Source organism: Gallinula chloropus, assembly GCF_964237585.1.
Source record: "Gallinula chloropus genome assembly, chromosome: 12".
Taxonomy (NCBI): domain Eukaryota; kingdom Metazoa; phylum Chordata; class Aves; order Gruiformes; family Rallidae; genus Gallinula; species Gallinula chloropus.
The window spans coordinates 21,082,608-21,104,087 of record NC_140097.1 but is presented as its reverse complement, the minus strand read 5'-3'; the positions used below and the strand labels follow the sequence as shown (position 1 = coordinate 21,104,087).

The window sequence follows — 21,480 nt, the reverse complement described above, 5'->3', positions numbered from 1 at the left end:
CTTTTTTTTTTTTTTTGCCAGCCTTTTCAGTTTCTCAGTCCCTCATTTCCCTCTAGATGGGATTCATGAGGAAGGACATTTCACTTCACTTGAGGAAGGTTCACTGCCTGCCTGCTTGAGGTGGATCTAACTCCAGCCTTTTGCAACCCAGCTGGTAGAGGGGCTCAGTTTGGGTTTGTTCTTAAAGAAATGCAACCATGACTTATGCCAGAATGTTTTGATTGATGATCTCTGTTGCATTCCATTACAGAGCAGTATATTCTGCATGGGGATGAAATCTATGCTGTGCTGAACCGACTGGTGAACCACGGGAAGAAACTCTTCCTCATTACAAACAGCCCCTTTAGCTTTGTGTGAGTACTGTCATTACACATTGATGGGTCACCCTGGCACTGCCAGAGCGCTGTGGTCTCTCCTGTGACTAGCTGAAAGCTGTGTGCTAGAGGTGGCAGCAGGCCTGAGGGTGCTTTCCTGGAGCCCCTTGTGGTGAAGTGTTACACCCTGTGGCTCGCTACATAATTGACTCTGGCTTTTTGAAGAAGAGAAGGCTGTGACTGGCCACAGTCTTACAGAGCTGCCATTTGGATTAACTCTAGCAGCTTTTTGCTGCATCACAGACCTCTCTGGGCTTCCCAGGGTCCAGGAGAAAGGGTGTGAGAGGCTAAATGTTACATCAGTGCTCCATGCAGTGACACAGCCTGGGGCAAGTCACAAGTCTCTCTTCTTTCTTCTGTTACCGAAGTGAAAGTCAAGTTAGGCCGGGCTGTGGTAAAGACGCCCGGTTGGGTGAAACAAAGAGTGATGGATCTGTTAACTCTTCTGTCCCTTTACCCTTAGGGACAAAGGAATGAAACACATGGTTGGCAAGAACTGGCGGGACTTGTTCGACCTGGTCATAGTGCAAGCTGGGAAGCCCAACTTCTTCACCGATCGGCGGAAGTGCGTGTCCTGGGGAGCACCGCGCTGCAGGCCTCACTCAGGCTGTGGGCCTCAGGCTGTGGGCTCCCTGCCCTGGAGTGAACACCTCCTTCACCTGCCACAGGCCTAGTGATTTTTCTAAGCATACTCTAGGTTCAGCAGGCATCCAGCCTGTCACTGCCTTCTCAAATATTCTCTGAGGAGATGAAAACCAACTGGTCTGGGAATAAGTGGGTAGAATGGGTAGTGCCAGGCAGAAAGCATCCTTCTAAAACTTGCTGTCTTAAGCCTCACCGTTCTGTCATGGTCTGAGCTGCACTTAGATTTTCAGGGGTAATGATGTACTTAAATCTTTAGAAAGAAAAGAGGAAGGGGATGATGTGTATGAGGACTGGCTGTTTCTTGGCTCCAGGTCTTGAGAGTGTGCCAAAACCTTTCCTTTTCCTGTTCTCCACAGCAAATATCTGTGGTTTGGGTTTGGGGGGAGGTTTTTTTTTTTGTCTGGGTGTTTGCTGGCTTTCTTTTTTTGTGGGTGTTTTTTCCCTTTAGTGACTGGATACATGCTGTTTGGTAACTGGCAGTTCAGGAAGCCTTTGTGGCTGGGTGTTCTGGTCCTTTAGGTCCTTCAGCTGCCAAGGGACTGGGTGATTGGCAAGCTGCTGTCCTCACTTTGCACTTTGGATTATTTGCTTTGGAAACTTGTGTCTGCTTTGTTGCCTCAATTTAAGACTGGCCAGGAATTACTGCCCTTGAGGGAGAGGTCTATTCTTTCCTCTCTATGTATTTTCTTCTCCCGTTCCCAGGCCACTAACATAAATAGGAGTGAGCCTATGAAATGGCTTTATTAAGGGGAACCTCCTGAGAGTGAGCTGTAGTGAGCTGCAGAGTGTTTTCTCTAAGGGAAAATGCAGGTGTGCACTTGAGCCCACTCATAGTTGGGGAGCCCCTTGCCCAGGTAGGCAGCAGAGTTCATGGTGGGAGCCTGGATTCCTTCTGCCCTGTGGCAGCTCAGGATCGTGCAGTACTTCTGGGTGAGGTTGTGCTCTGCTGGCACCAAGGCTTTGGATCCTGGAGTTCCCAGGTTGGAACTCCTGTCCCAAGAAAGAGCAAAGTTCCCATCGACCATGAATGTTCCTGGGGGGTCAAGTAACTTCAGCCTTGTTTTGCTCCTGCTGTCCAAGTGGAAGGTAACCAGGCAGTCCCTCAGGAGCAACAGGAGCCAGCTCAGATCAGCTGCCAAGATCAGCACAGAGATGGCTTTCCATCCACTCCAGAGACTGGTTCATCCTATTAAGACATTCCACATCTCTGTTGGGCTGGGGCATAGGCAGACTGGAACAGGACACACAGTGTTTCATGGAAAAGCATCCTTGGCCATAGCATTACAGAGGGAGCCTTTATTATATTTTTTTCCCATTTTCTCTTTATCTGAGAAGCACAAGGAGTTGTGAGGGATATTACTGTGGAGATGGCTCCAGTCAGCAGGAGCATTCAGGAAAGACATTTCACAGAATCACCAGATTGGAAAAGACCTTTAAGATCAGCAAGTCCAACCATTCCCATCCTAAGCTAAACCATGTCCCTGAGCACCTCATCTACCCTTTTTTAAACACACCCAGGGAAGGTGACTCAGCCCCTCCCTGGGCAGCCTGTGCCACAGCCCCACAACTCTGCCGGGGAAAAATCTGCTCTGACCCTGTCCTGGTGCAGCTTGAGCCCATTGCCCCTTGTCCCATCTCCTGTCCCCTGGCTGAAGAGACCATCGCCCACCTCTCTGCACCCTCCTGGCAGGGCAGTGGAGGTGGGGAGAAGGTCTCCCCTGAGCCTCCTCTTCTCCAGGCTGAACACCCCCAGCTCCCTCAGCTGCTCCTCAGAGGATTTGCCCTCCAGCCCCTTCCCCAGCCTGGTTGCCCTTCTCTGCACTCGCTCCAGGACCTCAATGTCCTTCTGATGGTGAGGAGCCCAGAACTGGACCCAGCACTCAAGGTGCCGCCTCACCAGTGCCCAGTACAGGGGCACAATCCCCTCCCCAGACCTACTGGCCACACTGTGTCTGACACAAGCCAGGATGCCATTGGCCTTCCTGGCCACCTGGGCACACTGCTGGCTCATATTCAGCCTTGAACTTTCTCTTCCCCTGAATAAATAGTGCAGGAGGCACAGAAGGTTACTTCTCATGTACAGCTTTTATTATGAGTTGCCACATAGGTAAACAGGTTTTGAGATTCAAATGTTGTGGTTGCTGGGTAACAATCACCAAAAATCAAAAGAAGTTCATGTTTCCCCCCTTTTTTTTTCCCAGACCTTTTCGGAAACTGGATGATAAAGGCTCACTGCAGTGGGACAAAATAAACCAGCTGGAGAAAGGGAAGATCTACAAAGAGGTAAAGTGAACAGTTGCATGAGGGGTATGAAGCTAGAGTCTGAAATGGCAGGGACTGTAAGACAGTTGCAGTTTTGGAAGTCAAGGGAAAATCTGTTCAGTCGAGGTGGGGGAAATGATGGGTTCTCTTCTGTCACTTGTGGGTGTCTGGAAAGTAGACAATGGATGCCCTTCAAGAGAGTGCCTGTGATAGTGAGAGGGCATTTGTGGGAAGATACCCTCTAGGCTCTGTGTGCTGTGCTGGCTGGTGGCAGCAGGAGATGCCCTCTCCCCTGCATGCTTTCAGCATGTCTCTTGGCATCCTGTGGAGCAGTAGCCTTGTGATCTGCATGTCTCTGAAAAGTCTCTCAGCTTCTGCTGGGATGTAAGCAAAGGTCTTCTCTGTCAAAAGCTCTGCCTGTGTCACCTGTCATCATGTGAGAACCTGACCTCTGAGAATGGTGAGAGATGCTTCATGCCAGGTGTAGGAGAGGCTGCTCTGCTGGTACTGTTAACGTGGCAGGAGGCAGAGCTGAAACAAGGTCCTAGAGAGCTGCCTGGTAGGAAATCTTTGTCTGCAGCTCTGGAACAGCTCCCTGCCCAGCTCCACACTGGTTGTCCTGCAGAAGGGAGTGTAACTGGAGGGATGGATTCCCCCCAGTTTCCAAAACGGAAGAAACCAGAGCAAGGCCAGTAAACTAAGGCTGTTGGGTGTTTGCCTTTCGGCCCAGCAGGCCCTGTGCTGGGTTATCTCTGCTGGGCCGAGTTTTTCCCTGTTGCTTGGGCACTCACCCAAGTGCTGAGTACAGGGGGGCTGTCACTGCCCTGGTCCTGCTGGCCACACTATTCCTGACACGAGCCAGGATGCCACTGGCCACCTGAGCACACTGCTGGCTCATGTTCAGCCAGCAGTCAGCCAACACCCCCCAGGTCCTTTTCCACCAGGCAGCCTTTTGGCTACCCTTCCCCAAGGCTGTAGCACTGCTTGGGGTTGTTGTGATCCAAGGGCAAGACTTGGTGCTGAGCCTTGTTGAACATCACACAATTTATACCTCTTCTGATGTCCTGGAGGGGCTCCCAGTACTGTGGTGGTTCAGGGTAAGAAGGCAGAGCTCTGCAATCTGATGTATGTGCCAAGATCTTCTACACCTTCCTCCAAATCATCCTCTGTAAGGTTGGAAAAGGTAGGCTTGAGGAGAAGGGAATAGAGAAACAAGAGTGATCAAATGGGGTACAAAGCCTGGCTTCCAGCTCTCTCCCCTTTCAGGACAGCCACATCTAACCAGGCTGTTCCTCTGGAGAACTTGCTGCCTTGGGGTGTTCTCCTTGCAGCTGGTCTGTTCCTTGAGAACAAGTTCCCTCTGACTTGAGGACAGTTTGTTCTTGGTTATGTGAGCTGTCCAATCCCACGGGAAGAAACTGTTAGAGAGATTGAGGTCAAGTAGCTGGGACCTGACCTGTGGTAGAAAAGGAGGTCACATCCTTGAGCAGTGCTGTTGGGAAGCCTCTGGCCTGGCCAGTGGGTCTGTCAAAGCGTCCTGTCCTCTGCCAAGAGCTGGAAGTTGGGAACATGCAAGCAGAACTCTTACAAAGTCTCTCTCTCTCCCAGTGGGTTAGCAGCTCAGAAGAGAAGGTGTGCCTCAGCCACGGGGTTTAGTGCTGAATTAAACCCTGCTCTTGACCACCCACCTCCTGTGGCCACAGGTCGCTCACTCAGATGCACTGGGGAAAGGAACAGATGAGGGAGGGAGGAGGGATGGGTGGGATTTTGGGGTCCTTTCCAGTTCTGCCCCTCCAGGATATTCATCTGACTACATCAAGGTTGTTGCCTAACTGTGGATCTTGGGATGTGACAGCGTGTATCCTGGTTGTAGTCCCCATCATGTTTTGTTTCTTGGACTATCACACTGTGCTCCTTTCTGGTGGGTGGCACTGGCCATGGTGTATGGCTGTACTGGTGATGTTGCTGGAGGCCTCTGAGTGGACTGGTTGCTGTCTGAAGCCCAGCTCTGTGGGGGTTGTGCTGTGGGCAGCTTCTATGAACGGGACCTTGGGGAACGGTGTTTTGTACTGGGGACTGGGATGTTCAAGTGATGGCCCTCTGGTCCCTCCTTCCTGACAGCTGTGGTGGTTTCTGGTTGTGGCACGTGTGTACTGCCATCCCTCCTCTGGTCTGCCACCTCAGGGGGTGAGGAGGAGGACAGCTGCCTCCTGAAGGCCACGTAGCAGGTCTGGGACTCACTGCAGGTCCAAGTGCAAGTTTACTGCTTGTTGGCTCTGCTGCTGTTGGAGGTGACTGGAGCACAGCAAAAGGCCCACACTCCTCCCAAGATTTCCCTGCTCTGCCAGTGGCTTCCTGAACAACCCTCAAGCCAGCAGCAGCAATGTCATGTCCCAGAAATGCAGAGGTCTGCCTTGCCACGTTTCCATGCAGTTAAGGGAAGTCTGCACAGCTTCAGTGATGCTGTAGCAGTGGGAGGCCTGATACCCTGATTCTGGGCATCCTTTGCAGTGCCTACAACTTGTCACCAGTGGCCATGTGCAGAGCTGAAGGCTTTTGTGGGAGCTGGCTTGTATTTGGCCCTGGTTTTCTGCCTGGGGTTGTGGTGTTGGGTAGGCATGTGAGCTCTTTCCTGGCACCAGAGACTGGCTGGAGGGATTGTGCTGATTGCTGGTGCTGCCACAGTCTGATCTGCTGGCGTTGATGGGACCTTTTCCTTTCCTAGTGGGTTTTGTTTCCATTGTGACTCATGTGGGAAACTTGTGTGGAGATGGCAGGGGGGGTCCCTGAAGTCTCCTCTGTGTGCAGACAGATGTTTGGAAAGACTTGAGAGCAGCTCTGTGCTGTGCTGTAGCTGGTGCTTCTGGCTTTGGTTTGGTTGACTTAGTTGTGAATGTGCCCAAGCAGCCTGACTTTTTGGCTTGGTTCACACTGTGAATGTGTGGGTGGTGTTAATCTTTTGGGTTGGGATGGTGGTCAGTGCTGTGAGAACAGCTCCAAGTGCTCCTGACTCCACAGCCTTGCACGATGGTGCTCACCTCACCTCTGATGCAGCCCCGTGAGGCAAAGCCATTATCACCTGAGCCCCATGACTTCTAACCCCAGAACACCTGGGGTTCTTTCTGTCCTTTGCTCAGGCTTTTCTAATTCAAGCATCTTTCACTTTTGGCCTTTAAACTGCCTCCTTACCTTTTTAGTCCATGTAGTCCCCTTGACCTGCTGTGCTCTAGAGCACAGAACTTCTCCTGAATTGCCTCTTGAGCTTGGAAGAGTTTTTCTCTCTTTCTGTAGCCTAAGGAAAGCTGAGGGGTGTACAGGGAGGGGGGTGTCACGTGGGAAGAAAGTGAAGTAAGATGGAGAAGGAAAGAAACCTGGGTTTGGATGGTGGGGGAAGTGAGCAGGTCAACAGCTCATGGGGGTGCTCATGTCTGTATGGAGAAAGGGGGCATGTCCAGGTGTGCTGACAGCGCTGCTGGGGCAGCTGCCCAGTGCCATGCAGTGAGGATGGAGACATTCAGAGACCTTTCTTCCTCTGCTCTTTTTACTTGCAGGGTAATCTCTTCGATTTCCTGAGGCTGACAGGCTGGCGTGGCTCCAAGGTGCTCTACTTTGGAGACCATCTGTACAGCGACCTTGCGGTAAGGGGAAAGCTCTCTGCTCTCTGGTGAGGTGGGAGCAGGCCTGCCTGCCTGGGCCTTTGGGGCATTCCCACTCAGCTGTCAGGCAGAATCAAGCAGTGGAGAAAGGGCTCCTGAAGTACTTTCTGTGGGTAAAGAACACCTGCTGGGCTGTGGAGTTGAGAGCAGTCAGTGCAAACCCAACGCTTCTCTGTGCTTTCACACAGCTGGTGGCCAGGAGATGGGTGTTGTGGGCATGGCCAGTGTGGGCCACAGCTCCCTGTGCCCTGAGAGTCTATAATGGGAACAGACCACTCTTCCACAAAACAGGGTTGTGTTTGGTTTTCAGTCTTGATTTTGAGTTCTTGGTGTTTCTTTCACCCCGACCTCTAGGACCTCATGCTGCGTCACGGCTGGAGGACCGGAGCCATCGTTCCTGAGCTGGAGACGGAGATCAGGATCATAAACACAGAGCAGTACATGCACTCCCTGACCTGGCAGCAGGCTCTGACAGGACTGCTTGAGAGAATGCAGGTAAACAGCTCCTGTCTGAGTGGGAAGGGTAATTAATGTGCTGCCTTCTGTGTTGGGCTTAGCGTGGGAATTGGGGGATGTACCATCTTGCCTGCATTCTCAAAAATACCTCATTTTCCTGCTGTGGTGGACTCAGTCATGGATTTGTGAGTTACAGGAGAAACTGGTGGGGATCTGAGGATGGGCTGACAAAATGTGGTGCTTTCTGCTGTTGTCTATGCAGATGTATCAGGATGCAGAGTCGAAGCAAGTGTTGCTGGAGTGGATGAAGGAACGCCAGGAGATCAGGTGAACATTGCCCCCTTCGCTCATGAGGTCTCCTGGGGGCTCCCAGGCCTGCACTGGGTTGGTTTTGTAACCTGTTTTGGGGATGGTGGTGCTGCAGCTGTTGGCCTGTGGCCCTCCCTGGTGCCCTGTGTCTGGGGGGAGGTGCAGCCCTGTGGCAGGGGAGGCCAGATGGTTTGAAGGCAAGGAGGAAAGGGGAGGTGGTGTCACCCTGTGCTGGGGGGCTACTGCTACTCCTGGCACTGGAGGTGGGTCCTTGCCCCTTACAAGGAGGGGGCAAGGACCCTTGTCCCTCCCTCCTTGCAGGGACGAGTAAAAGTGTGGTGAGTGTTTTTCCCAGTCTCACTGCACGGGGGCTGTTGCGCATCGCAGCCTGTGTGGGAAGGTACTCGGTGTGGTCCCAGCACCTCTTCTGGGAGTGGGGTGGCCCAGGGCTGAGGGGTTGGAGGAGGGACCTGGGCCTCTGGCCTTTCATCTAAAGCCCCATCTCTTTCCTCTCAGGTCGCTGACGAAGAACCTGTTCAACCCCCAGTTTGGAAGCATCTTCCGCACCTTCCACAACCCCACGTACTTCTCCCGGCGGCTGGTGCGGTTCTCTGACATCTACATGGCCTCCATCAGCTGCCTGCTGAACTACGACGTGAATTTCACCTTCTACCCCCGGCGCACACCCCTGCAGCACGAGGCTCCGCTCTGGATGGATCAGCTCTGCACCGGCTGCATGAAAACCCCCTTCCTCGAGGAGATGGTGCACATCCGCTGAAGGGCCAGGTACCCCGGGCAGCAGTCGGTGCGTGGGGCCAGGCTGCTGGGACAGCAGCACCTCTGTCTACCACTAAAGGGCGTTTGACACTTACCTCGGTGTGGCGATGGTGTGTTTTGTTCTGCTGCTTCCCTTTCACTGGCTCCATCTCTTTCCCTGAGGCGCTTCGCAGGATGGCCAGAAGAGGGTGCTCATGGAGAGGGGGGAGGAGGTTTGTGAGCTGCAGGGAGCCTGCGGTAGGAGCAGGTGGGATGGAGAGGCAGTGGGGGTGGTGGGGAGCTGCTACTCCCTGTACTGTGGCCAGAGAAGTGGCTCAGGAATGGAGGTGCGAGTCTCTGGTGCTCAGGGAGCGCCAAGCGGGCTCCTGGGGAGGTACAACAGGGTCTGCCAGGGCTGTGGCTGCCCCGATGTCCTTGGGCTCTGCAGCATGAGGAGTGTTGCAGGGGGACAGGGAAGGGACAGGGTTGCTGACTGGGCAAGCAGTGAAGTGATCAGGGAACGCATCAGAAAGGGGTTACCTGGTACAAGCAGCACTCAGCCCCCACCCCGCTCCCCACTAGACTGGTCCACCCAGCTGGTGCCTCCAGTAGGTTACCAGTAGTTAGATGTGCAGGGTGTGCAAATCCTGTTGGAGAGCTGGGTGGGAGTAGGTCAGAAAATCTGAAAACAAGTGGGTGGTGACAGGCCAGTTCTTCGATCTTAATGCCATACGGCAGTGTTATGGGGGGGCTGGTGCAAGTGACATCAGCATTTTGGCCATTGATGTAGTACAACCTGTGGTGACTTGTAGAGGGGATGTGTCCAGCCCCTCCAGGAAGGCACAGGGCTGTCATCAGCAGTGGTGGTCACTGAGAGGTGGTCTCAGGTGTTGAGAGGGGCTGAGGGGCTGTCCAGGGAGCGTACAGGCAGGAAGGGTGGCTGGGGGTGGTGGGTCAGAAAGGGGAGTGCAGACGTGCACAGGTGACAGCAGGGAACAAGTGATGGGCTGGAGTGCCAGGCATAGAGCAACTTCGGGGTGGGAGGGGCAGGAGGTGGGTTCTTCCCATGGGGCTGCACTGGTTTTGGCCAGACTTCAGCTTGCCCTGTGGGACAGGCACGGTGCTGGGGGTGAAGGGGAAGTTAGATGAGCAGGGATGGTGAGAGTGTGTTCCACCCCTGGACCACTGCACCAGCCCCAGCCTGGGTGTGGGGGAAGCTGACGGGCTGAAGGGGTAACGGGGCAGAGGCAAAGCAGCGGGTGGGCAGCGAAGGCCCCAGAATGTGCAAGTGAGTAACGTGGCTTCTCTCACTGGAGAGAAACGTGCAGAGGCAGGCAGGAGCCTTTGGAAGGCAGAGCTGTTGATGAGGCTCTGGAGATGGCAGTTGCCTTGGTCCACCTCCTCCTTCCCAGCTTGTTCACAGAGGTGTTGACATGACAGGAGCGAGGGAACAGGGGCTGGGTGTGCTTCCTGTGTGGGGTGAGCTGGCAGGGAAAGGGGTGAAGGACCACAAAGCATGTAGGGTGGGCTTCTGGGGCTGGGGCAGGCAATGAAGGGCTGTCTGCTTAGGGGGGTGGCCGAGGCATCAGCATGGGGCAGGGACAGGGCGCTTCTGCCCACCCATTGCTGTCTGGGCTGGGTGTTGGCAGTGGTGGGGCAGGTGAGGGACAGGAACCAGGTGGGTGTGGGGATCCCTCTGCCAGGGCACTTTAGAGACAGGCAGGGAAGTAGAAGGTGTAAGCGTCAGCAGCCCTCGGTGCCACACCCCCCCCTCCCCCCCTTTCCGCACCCTCCTCCCCAGCAGGGTGCCGGGCCGGTGCCCCTGTGGTGTGTGCCAGCCTGGCACGGAGCTTCCACCGCCTCGGCTGGGGCCTCCTGCACCCGGGCTGCTCCCCTGCCCGCTGGCAGCTGCTCTCAGCTCAGGGCCGCAGGCTCCGCGCTGTAACCGGCCGACCCGCTCGCTACCGGGGCGGCCGTCTGTCCCAGCTTGCCGGGGGCGGGGTGGGGGGAATGCGGCCGGGCTGAGGGTGCAGCCGGGCCGAGGGTACAGCCGGGCTGAGGGTGCCCTCGGGGGCAGCGGGGCAGAGCGCGGCGGGGGGGGAGAGTGCGACTGCCTGGGGGTGCTTGTAGCTGGGAGAGGAGGGGGGGGACCCCTCACATCCCACCAGCAGGGGCGGGGTTAACCGAGCCGCGGGTGCGGAGCTGGGGGCGGCGCGGCGGGGAAGGAGCAGCCCCCGCTCCCGGGGGCGGCGCGGCGCTGAGCGGAGGGCGGGCGCGGGGCCGTGCCGGCGGCGCGGAGCTCTTTATTTATCGGCGCCCTGCGTGGTGCGCCGGGGGCCGGCGGGGCCTCGCTGCGGGGGTCCGGGCGCCTCAGTGCGGGGTCCCGGCGCGGGTCTCGGGGTCGGCGTCCGCCAGCGGCGCGTCCTGCGGGGAGAGCGGCGTCAGCGCGGGCCGGCGGGCGGGGGGGGGGAGCGGAGGGGGGGGGGCGCGGGGCGGGGGCGGCGCTCACGTGCAGCGGCTCGTAGTCGGGGGCGTGGCCTCCGAAGAGCGGGTTGGGGATGGCCACGAGCGGCCGCTGGGGGCGGGGCCTGGCGGGGCGGTCCCGCGGCGTCACCGCCGCCGCCTCCTCCTCCTCTTCGTCCGCGCGGAGATCCGCCTGGAGGGGGAGGCACGGAGAGGGGGGGCGGGCTGAGCGGGGGCGGCCCCGCCCCCTCGCGGGTGGCCCGTCCCCGGCTGGTCCCTGCCGGCCGGGCGGTGCCTCCGCGCCCCGCCCCCCCCTTCCAACCCCCTCGGGGCTGCTCCGCGCTCCCGGCCCCGAGCGGCTGCGCCTACCTGGAAGTACCCGAACTGCTGCTCCCGCCGCCGCCTCTTCACACAGTAGTAGGCGGCGCCGGCGCCGGCAGCCAGCGCCAGCGCGAAGCACAGCGCCGACAGCGTCCCTGTGGCCGCGGAGCCCGAGGCCTGCGCCGCGCCGTTCACCTGCGGCCGAAGCCAAGGCCCCGGTTAGGGCTCGTCAGCGGGAGCACACCAGGGCCGAGGCCGGGCCTGGGGGCGGCCTCCTTCCCCTCCGTGCCCTGGGGCGCTCACCTGAACGAGGGGCACGACAGGCGGCGGGATGCGCAGCGGCTCCGCGAGCGCGTGGATGATGCCGTTGAAAGCCAAGATGTCCCACTCCACAACCAGCGTGTCGTTGATCCCCTTGGCCGCCTGCAGCACAGGGCAGAGAGGGTGTCACCTGCGGGCAGGGCCTTGTTCCCTGTCGCAAGAGGGGCGGTGAGAACCGGCGGGGTTTTGACCTGCTCGGTGCCGTTGCCCAGATCTGACACGCAGAGGTCATATCCCGACTGCGAGGGGATGACGGTGCCCGTGGTGAGGTTGAAGCTGAACAGCACAACGTTGCTGGACGACACGTGGAGCTTCAGCTCCTCCCCTGTCAGCGTCTGAAAAAGCAACAGGGTGCAGAGCTCACAGCCCTTCCCTCTGAGCAACCTGAGCTAAACAGCTCTCCTTGGAGTGAGGGTTGGGACTAGGGACCCCCAACGCTGCCCTCAGGCCTGAATTCTTCCTCCTTCCCCAGTCTCTAGTTCACATCATCATCACACCAGTTCTGGCAGGCTCCTGCTCCCCCCTGGGGCTCTGACAGCTCATTTTGTGCAGCCTCCTGTGGCTGCTCATCCCTCCTCACTTACTTCATTGTCTGCGAAGCCAGAATTCAGAGGGACAAAAAGAGTTTTGGGAGTGGAGTCATCAGATAAATTGATGAAGAAATCCAGCCCTTCTTCTGTATCATTGGCAAAATCCAGCAACATCTGGAAAAGATAGGAAAGGACATCATCCCCATCAGCAACTGTTACATTCCCCAGCCCAGGACAGTCCCCCAGCGCTGGAGGAAACAAACCTGAACCCCTCCCTGTTTGTACACTCCAGCCTGCACACAGAACAAGCCACCGCTTCTCCCTGTTACAGCCCATCCCTCCCTGCACCTTGTTGCTGGCTGCTGATGCACCCAAGATGCAGGAGAGCACCACTTACGGAATAGAAGGTGGAGAAGCGCGCGTCGCCTGCGAGCACGTCGGGCAGTTTGCCACTGCACCAGTACCCATCTCCCAGGAACCCATCGCGACAGGTGCAAATCACATCTGCAAAGGAACGCCCAGATGTGACACGACTCACCCCTGGTGGCCACCTGACCACCTCTCCCTTGATTTCTGGGAGTTCTTTGCCGACACAGGCATGGGAAGAGGGGGATGTGCCCGCCTGGCCGTGTCTCACGCTCTGCCTGCCGCCCTGGCACACCTTGTGCCTGACAGGACGGGGCTGTTCCCAGGGCTCACACTCACTACTCACCCTTCTCCCGGTAGCAGAAGGCATCCCAGGTCTCACTCAGGTTGCTCCGGGAGCCGTAGTCCACAATGCCCACTCGGTTAGCCCCACAGCTGGGGTTGGGGTAGGCTGTGGGGTATCCAGCTGTGCCGTTATCCAGCCAACCCACCAAGCACAGATGGAATCCCATCTAGTAGAGGAAAATGAATGATTAGATTAAAAATAATACCTCTGGCTCAGACTTTCTGTCCTGGTGCACAGTCCCTTGGCCAACATCCCCCCAACACCTAAAGGGTTGGGTGCTATCAGGGGTCTCGTCCCTGTGCGACTGGCAAGACCCACCAGCCCTCCTGGTGTCGTGGGTGTTGCTAGAGCAAAACCCCCTCCATGCACCACTGTCTGCCACAGCCCCAGGAAGCAGTGTTGTGCACCCCATGAGGTGATAGAGCCAGCCCTGCCTGACCCCTGCACCCCTGTTCTGACCTGCTGTGCTGCTGAGAGCTGCTGGAATGTGGCCAGGGAAGCCCCTTCTGCGGCACAGGCTTCCTGAGCCTGCTTGTAAGTGAAGTCGTACTTCCTTCGGGGTGACTGCAGATGAAATACACCCATAGTCTTATCTGCAAAACACCGAGGCCAAGGAGTGTCAGCACAGTATGGAGAGCAAGCAGGATCCTGAGTAGTCCTACAGGTCCTTGGGTAAGCACAGACAGCACCACCAATGGAAGGTGCTCAGTGCCTCATGGGAGTGGATGGAGGTGGACAACACTCAAGTGAGGGCAAGGTGGAGTGAAGCATGGCTTTCTCTGAGCTTCTCCCTTTCATGAGGGAGCTGGCGCTCACTGGCAGTGTAATCCCACCAGCACCCATCTCACACGTCGCACAGGAGTGGACCAGGATGGCTCGTCCTCCCTGGACACGTGTGGGAAAATGGGAATGTGACAAATCAGAGCAAGTCACAGAGGTGAGTTCCTGACCCCCCCGGGCCATCCCTCCCTCCTGCTGTCCAGAGAGGTGCCTCAACCAGAAGGTAAAGGACGAGGGAGTGTGCCCTGGCCATGGAATGTCATCCCTGGCACAGCAGGGTTGAGCACACTCACCGTGAAAGTGCAGGTCAGTGCAGATGGCCTCCCGATGGCACCGCCCGTTGTAGTCCAGGCACCGGTCCGTGGGGGGCACGGCCTCTTCCAGGCACTGGATCCCGTCACCAACATACCCCCGCTTGCACTCGCAGCGCCGCTCGTTCTGCAGCGCCAAGGAAGGACAGCGTTTGTATGAGGGCAGGGGACAGCTGGGGGTTGGGCTGGAGATGGGAGGAGCCTTCAGAACCCCTCCACAGGTCACCCCAGGACTGTGACAGAGCTGCTGTTGTAGTTTTGCATGTCTGGGTTCTGGTGGAGGAGGAGGGGCTGCAGGGGTGGTTTCTGCAAGAAGCAGCCAGAAGCTTCCCCCAGGCCCCACAGAGCAAACACCAGCTGGCTCAAGGCACGACCTGCCACTGACCAAGGCCGAGCCCATCAGCCATGGTCACAGCGCCTCTGGGAATCACGTTGGAGAAGTTCATGGAGCACTGTCTGCCATGGGTGGGACCCCACAGTGCAGCAGGGGAAGGGGGTGTGGAATGGCCCCCCCAGCCAAGAAGGAAAACAACTTGCAAGAAACTGACTAAAAACCCCAGTCCCTGCCCCCCTCTACCCCCCTGTGTCCAAATGGGGGGGAAGAAGGAAGCGAAATCCTGACTAAAGTGCAGTCTGCTGAGAAGGGAGGGGTGGGGGGAAGGTGCTTTAAGATCTGGTCACACTTCTCATCACCCAACTCTGGTATCACTGGGTGTACAGGGCAGTGTCATAAATCAGAGTTTCTTTCCTTCACTCTGTGTTGAGTCTGTTCTGCCCATGACACTGATTGCAGAATGATCTCTCCCTGTCCTTATCTTGACTCCTGAGCCTCTCATTAGGTATTTTTTACCCTCTCCAGCTGAGAAGGGGAGTGATAGAGCCACTTGGGTGGGTGTCTGGCCTCCAGCCAGGGCTGAAGCACCACAGCTGCAAAAGGCCACAGGGCCTGCCCCCCACGTCCAACTGCCCACAATGTGAAAGATGTCACATTGAAAGCTTGTCACGTCCTGTTGCAAGGACAGCTGAGCTTTGATATATGTGGCTTGTGACTACACTGCAACACATTCCCACTCCCCTCTTCTGGCCTGCAGCGAGCAGCTCTGGTTCCTCTGCAAAAACAGCCGGTGCCATCTTCAAAGTACCACCCCAGAGCCCCCCAAACATTCCAAGAATGCCATGACTGACACAGCTTATGCCCCTTGGACAGAGGAACGGGGAGAAATGGGCTCAGCATCATATCAGGAGGACCATCACCACAACCTGGCAGCAGTCTGAGGGCACGTCCCCTGCCAGGCAGTAAGGACCTGTGGGATGTGCTCAATAGTGGTGGGTACCTGAGGGGTGGGCAGGCCTGGGCATCACAACAACAGGGGACACTGTCACATTGATGTCCCCCAGCATCCCATGGCAGCCACCCACACTGTTTTCCCAGCCGTACAGGTGTCCCCAGAGCGAGGGGCTGTACTCACCGGCCCTGTGCTGATGCAGTTGGCGTGCTCGCTGCAGTCCCCGTTCCTGCCATCCGCGCACCTGTCGATGGGCTCGCAGGCGTGGCCGTCCCCTCTGTACCCAGCAGCACAGGCACAGGAGACGTTCACGCCAACCTGCGTGCAGCGTGCGTGGCTGGCACAGCCCCCGTTGTCCTGGCTGCACATGTCAATCACTGCAGGGTAAGAGTGTTAGGTTAACTAAAACACCTTGCTAGGTGTCCTGGCGGTCTGTCTGTCCTGCCAGACATCCCACGGAGATGGCTGTCCCCAAGGAGCTGCTCAGGAGATGGTCACCTGCTGTCTTGCCTTCCCCGTCGCTCACCACCCATCCGCCCCAGCCCCTCATTGCTCACCCCTACCTGAGCATGTTCTCCCATCTCCTTCGTAGTGGAGGTTGCATTCACAGAGGTTGCTGGAGCGGCAGGTGGCCTGGGGGTGGCACGGCGGAGAGCAGGTGGGCCTTGTGTCTGAAACCAGAACACACACACACAGGTCAGACTGGGCTAAGGGCTGCAACGTGGGCACGGCTGCCAGCACCAGCCTCTGCCCCAGGCCACAGGCTCAGTGCTCTCCTCTCTTTCCCCCATGCAGATTTTCTGCAGGTGCCTCGCCCAAACCTCCAGCCTTCCCAGCCTCACCCTCAAGCTCTTCCCAGAGCAGCTCTGAGTTCAAGGACTCGTTCATGATCAAGTGCTGCTTTCCTCCTCCTCATCACCCCAGCCCTTGTAAAATTCAACAGCACAGGCCAGATCTCCAGGTGATCCCTGCAACCAGGAGCTCCTTTTCTGGAGATACTTCTGAGCAGCTGCTTGAACAACGTTGCTGCTGGGAAAGTGGCCACATGGCAGAGAACAGCGAGCAGGTGGGGGGGTTTGGCATCCCTCACCTAGTCTGATTTCGCAGTGGTCTCCAGTCCAGCCCTCGGCACAGAAGCAGAAGCCATCACCATGCAGCCCTCCGTTGCACACGCCATGCTCTGTGCAGTTACACTCTGTGGGGAACGGGTGAAAACACTTGTCACCTGCTGTGGTGGCGCTGAAGGGCCGTGCTGAGGCCATGGGACAGCAGTGTGTGTGAGCAGAGCCTGACAGCAGGCGTGGCAGGATGCACACATCCATCCCTTCCTGCTGGTGTTGGGCCTGGGCACCTCCCCTCCCCCCGCAACATGCCCCCTTCTCAGAGAAGAGTCTCTGTGCCCCTGCAAACCCCTGCTGTTCCCCTCCCCTGGGCATTTCTAGAGATGGCTTTCACCCTGAGTCCCTGCACTGCACAGCCATTAAAAACGGTCCTGGAGAGGGGGAGAATGGGGAACTCCCTTCTCCTCCCCTTGGCCTCACAGGGGTACAGGTCTCTGCCGAACATGTCCCAGGAGATGCTCTTTCTGTACAGGGTTCATCACTGTCCCCCAGCCCAAAACACATCACAACTCTTTCTTCCAGGCTGGGGCTCTCGTCTCTGTGTGACACTCAAGGAGGAGTTTTTGTCCCCGGGCCTTTGGCACCAAGTGGGGACACTGGCAGGTGCCACCCCGCAGCTACAGCCGCAGTAGTCTGAGATGACAGGCTGTGCTGGCGCTGCCCCGCTGACAGCCCGCGGCGCCGAGTCCCTAGTGCCAGCGGTCCCGAGTGCTGCCGGGACTGGCGCACGGATGGCAGCACCGATTCCCATGCTGCGAGCCCAGCACACCCTCCCCCACCCCCCAACCAGCACCCTGTGCCACAGCCACCCCTGGCTGGCAGGCCCTTACCTCGGCAGTCCGGGCCGTATCTGCCTGGCGCGCACAGCTCGCAGCTGGTCCCGAGGAAGGCCTGGCTGCAGTTGCACCTCCCCGAGCCACTGATTTTGTCGTCACAGGTACCACGGTTGCCACACGGCGCCTCCAGCCCACCTGGGCAAGCTGCAAAGGGGGCAGCTTAGTGAGGCTGGGGTGACAAAGCGGCCCTGGGCCAGAGGGGAGCCACCTGCTGCGCCCTGCCCACCCCTCCCAGTGCGGAGCCTGCGCACCAGGCGCGATGGGAGCTGCTACTTGAGGGCTGTTCAGGTGACAGAGCCTGCTCAGCTGACTGGGGACTGGGTGCTGGGGACAACCCATGACAATAAACCTTGGGAACAGAGGAAGAGGGACACATCTGGGAGAGCTTCCAGCCTGGGAAGACCTTCTGCTACAATGTGCTGGGCATGCTGGCCCATCCCATGCCAACCTGGCAGCAGACCCTGCCTTGTCCTGGCTGCACATATTGACCACCACAGGGGTAAGGACATGAGAGCTGCCCATGCACAAAACATGGAGGGTAGATGCCAGGGAATGGTTGAGCATTGGCAACACTGGAGGGATGATGACATGTCTAACAGCTGCCTTCCATAGCCCTGTGCCCTGGGCTCTCTTTCCATGGGGACACAGGTTTCACCAAGTAAAGGGAATTCACAGAATCACCAGGTTGGAAAAGGCCTTTAAGATCATCAAGTCCCATCAATACCAACCTAAGCTAAACCATATCCCTGAGCACCTCATCTACCCTTTTTTAAACACACCCAGGGAGGGTGACTCAGCCCCTCCCTGGGCAGCCTGTGCCACAGCCCCACAACTCTGCCAGGGAAGAACTTTTCCCTCCCATCTGCTCTGACCCTGCCCTGGGGCAGCTTGAGCCCATTGCCCCTTGTCCCATCTCCTGTCCCCTGCCTGAAGAGACCATCGCCCACCTCTCTGCACCCTCCTGGCAGGGCAGGGGAGGTGGGGAGAAGGTCTCCCCTCAGCCTCCTCTTCTCCAGGCTGAACACCCCCAGCTCCCTCAGCTGCTTCTCAGAGGATTTGCCCTCCAGCCCCTTCCCCAGCCTGGTTGCCCTTCTCTGCACTCGCTCCAGGACCTCAATGTCCTTCTTATGGTGAGGAGCCCAGAACTGGACCCAGCACTTGAGGTGCAGCCTCACCAGTGCCCAGTACAGGGGCACAATCCCCTCCCCAGCCCTACTGGCCACACTGTGTCTGACACAAGCCAGGATGCCATTGGCTTTCCTGGCCACCTGAGCACACTGCTGGCTCATGTTCAGTCGGCAGTCAACCAACACCCCCAGGTCGGTTGACCATCATACCTGTTACACCATCCCTGCACACTCCCAGGGGATTGTTCCCTGCACCTTCTATGGGCTGGGACTGTGGACTGGGGATTTGCTCATCCTTCCTTGGGGAAGGACACACATGGACACCAGACATGCCACCTCTCCAAGAGAGAAAGGGCCAGGGGGGTGGGGAGGGTTGCACGGTTCCTTACCCTGACAGTCACGGCCGTAGTGGTTCAAGCAGCACTGTGGGACCCACTGGGCAGACACACAGCTCCTCCTGCAGCCTCGTTTGAGAGGCCCCCTGGAAGAGAATTGTCTTCTGAGGGAGTCCCACGGGGCGGGCGGCCAGGACGGCCGCAACAGGGAGTTGCGGTGAAAGAGGAAAGTGTTTCTCAACAGCTGGCTTCCGTAATAGTAGCAGCGCCTGGTTTCCCCCTGCGAGGAAACAGGCAAAACACAGAGTTTGCCACATTGGTCACTGACATCTCACCTCAAGTTTTCTTCTGCCACTGATTCGGTAACAGAGGATTCCTAACATGCAATGGGGGTGGTGACAGAGGAGCCACAGATGAACCTCAGGGATGTGCTAGAAGCCCGGCAGGCCATGGTGCAGTCAGAGTGGGGTACAACCACTGCTCCCCAAGACTGCTCACTATCCTATTTCTGGGTTCTTTGGCTATAAAACCCCCAAAGAAGTCCCTGGTGCAGCCTCCGTCTCCTGTATCAGGATTGACCAAAGCCCATTGGAGCCCATGACCCACTCGTGCTCAGCCCAGCCCCTGCCTTAGGTGGCCAGGGGACTTGGGGCAAGGCACAGACAATGCAGCCGAGCCCAGGGGCTTGCTGTGTATAGGTGTGCCTTCATTTTGCTGCTACAGCATGAGGGGTGTGTGAGTATTGTCAGCAGCCCTGCAACAGGCCTCCTTAATGACAAAGCTGCGAGCTTTACCTGCTGAACGGAGCCAGGAGGGCAGGGTGGCTCAAAGCCACAGAGTCCGCAGCTCTCCGTAGATCCCTGTGGAGGGCAGAAAGAGACCCCACAGCAACTCAGTATGTGCTTCTGCCTCTCCTGGCTGCTTGGAGCTTTGCCAGGACAAGCAGCAAGCCGGCCCACCATCCCTCCTCCAAGGCATGGGGCTCAACAGATGGCATACATCTTCACTGGCCTCATGGCAAGTGCTCACCTGCAGCTCAACGAAGGCGAACTCATCACACCGAGATCCCAGATCAGGTGGCTCCAACAGCCTGTCGATGCCATAAGCAATGCCCCCATTGAATTCCATGTGCCTCTCGATAATGATGGCATCATCGTTCCCCACCAGAAGCTCCCCCTACCAGAGGAAGAAAGTAACCTGTGATCTTGGCACATCCTACATCCCAGCTGCACCACACAAAGGTTGTCCTTTTTGGCTCTCATGACTTCTCCATCACCCCTCCCATCCTTGACCACCCTTCCTGATTGCCACTTCTCATGGCCACCTCTCCTAAGAAATGGCTCCATCAATGCAATGTGCTCTGTAAAGCTCATGGCACTGTGTGGTTGGCTTTCCAACCTGGTCATTGCTAAGTGCATGTATCACACACCTCCACACCTTCTCTCAGCTGGCCACAAAGCTTTGAGCCACAGGCTCAGCTGTAGCCATGGAAAAGGGTATCTCATCCCACATCCCAGTGCACTGCCTGCCAGTGATGCTCACGGCTCTGCCCAAGGAAACTTGCTCAGTGGAAAGCAGAGCCAAACATTGCCATCACTTACCACATGTGTTTTGCTGCAGCTGAATGAGACAGTGGAGCCGTGCATGGTCCGTATGGATTTGACTTGGGGCATGTTACCAGCAACAATCTAAGAGGGAAGAAGAAGAATGTGAAGGGAGAGACAGGCAAAACTAGCAGTTCATGCTTCTACTGGGGTGCTGCCTGGTGAGGACAGGGTTCAGCAGCCACACTGAGAGAGGGTGTGATGTGGCACAACGTGAAGCTTGGTGTGGGTGGAGCAGCATAACTATACTGGGTTTGTCCCAGATTCCTGAACCGTGAGGGACTGGTGTGTGTAAGCAGACCCCAGTTCTGCTCTTTGGGGTGTCCCTCACACATCACCCCCATAGACAAGAGACAGTTTCTGATTCTCTGGCAGTGATGTGGCCACCCCAAGAAGCTGGCAACAGGTCACTCTGCACCACAGGTTCATGGTGAAGCAGTGGCTGCCTCAAATGCTCAAGCAGCTTTGGGTCTTCTCAAGACAACTAATGTGCTACATCTTCTACAGCAGCAAAATACCTGGCATGGTCAGTCTGGTGCAACCATAGGCAGGTGGTGGTGGGCTCAGGAGGTATGAACCTGTTGTCACCCTGTCACATTTACCTTTGTGCTCCTGATCATGTGTGCTTTGAGGTAGGAGGCCAGCACGTCCCGGTGCTCCCTGCTGTACAGCCACTCCTGCCTGTTCTCCGAGAGGGCGTTAAATGCAGCATCTGTGGGCCACAGCATGGTGAATGGTCTATGCAGGGGGTCACCGACCAGCGGCAGCAGCTCCGCCTCCTGCCCGAGAGAAGAAGGGACACAAAGAAAAAGCCACAGGTGGAAACTCAACACACACAGGTGCCCCACATGTACCCCAGAGCAGCAGGAGTCAGCTTGCTCACCTGCAGCAGCTTGCTATAGATGGTGTACCCAAAGGCCTCTGCCACCTCCGTGATATTTTGCTGCAGAGGGAAGGAAGCAAACTGTTGTCACCAAAACGTTCCCCTCCAGGACCCTGAGTGGCAATGTGAGGCAGAAGCCAGACAGCTAACAACTGCAGTGGCCAAACATGGCAGGTTTATCTCTGCCATCATCATGCTGATGGATGTGGCCTGGTGAGTGCTGGCACTCAGCAGCCACCACTTTTCTGCTTTGTCTTGGGTAGGTGCTGCTGTGGCAGGAGCTGGGATGAATTCAGCACTCTGGTGTTTACTGTAAGCTGCAGGATCTCTAAGCTTCTGGGACCTGTTTGAGGACCACTGCCATCTGCTCTGACCTGGAACAGGAGCATGAT

At 57.2% G+C, this 21,480-nt stretch overlaps 2 protein-coding genes across 2 annotated transcripts in view; one reads left to right on the top strand and one right to left on the bottom strand.

Moving 5' to 3' along the window:
• Positions 1-8,562, top strand: part of NT5DC2 (5'-nucleotidase domain containing 2) — a 28,922-nt gene extending 20,360 nt beyond the window's left edge. The window contains exons 8-14 of the mRNA XM_084269420.1: positions 251-353; positions 838-939; positions 3,221-3,302; positions 6,833-6,919; positions 7,292-7,432; positions 7,656-7,720; positions 8,219-8,562. Of these exons, the coding sequence (XP_084125546.1) occupies positions 251-353; positions 838-939; positions 3,221-3,302; positions 6,833-6,919; positions 7,292-7,432; positions 7,656-7,720; positions 8,219-8,480 (842 nt within the window). The 3' untranslated portion in view covers positions 8,481-8,562. The remainder of the gene's footprint in view (positions 1-250; positions 354-837; positions 940-3,220; positions 3,303-6,832; positions 6,920-7,291; positions 7,433-7,655; positions 7,721-8,218) is intronic.
• A 2,177-nt stretch (positions 8,563-10,739) lies between these two features.
• STAB1 (stabilin 1) overlaps positions 10,740-21,480 on the bottom strand; it is a 58,469-nt gene continuing 47,728 nt past the window's right edge. The window contains exons 50-69 of the mRNA XM_084269611.1: positions 21,089-21,148; positions 20,808-20,984; positions 20,203-20,289; positions 19,631-19,777; positions 19,396-19,461; positions 18,656-18,881; positions 17,134-17,283; positions 16,273-16,377; positions 15,746-15,853; positions 15,366-15,559; positions 13,879-14,023; positions 13,265-13,398; positions 12,806-12,971; positions 12,491-12,597; positions 12,148-12,267; positions 11,755-11,898; positions 11,546-11,665; positions 11,291-11,437; positions 10,968-11,114; positions 10,740-10,882 (exon numbers count right to left, since the gene is read on the bottom strand). Coding sequence (XP_084125737.1) covers positions 10,829-10,882; positions 10,968-11,114; positions 11,291-11,437; positions 11,546-11,665; positions 11,755-11,898; positions 12,148-12,267; positions 12,491-12,597; positions 12,806-12,971; positions 13,265-13,398; positions 13,879-14,023; positions 15,366-15,559; positions 15,746-15,853; positions 16,273-16,377; positions 17,134-17,283; positions 18,656-18,881; positions 19,396-19,461; positions 19,631-19,777; positions 20,203-20,289; positions 20,808-20,984; positions 21,089-21,148 — 2,604 coding nt within the window. The 3' untranslated portion in view covers positions 10,740-10,828. The remainder of the gene's footprint in view (positions 10,883-10,967; positions 11,115-11,290; positions 11,438-11,545; positions 11,666-11,754; positions 11,899-12,147; positions 12,268-12,490; positions 12,598-12,805; positions 12,972-13,264; positions 13,399-13,878; positions 14,024-15,365; positions 15,560-15,745; positions 15,854-16,272; positions 16,378-17,133; positions 17,284-18,655; positions 18,882-19,395; positions 19,462-19,630; positions 19,778-20,202; positions 20,290-20,807; positions 20,985-21,088; positions 21,149-21,480) is intronic.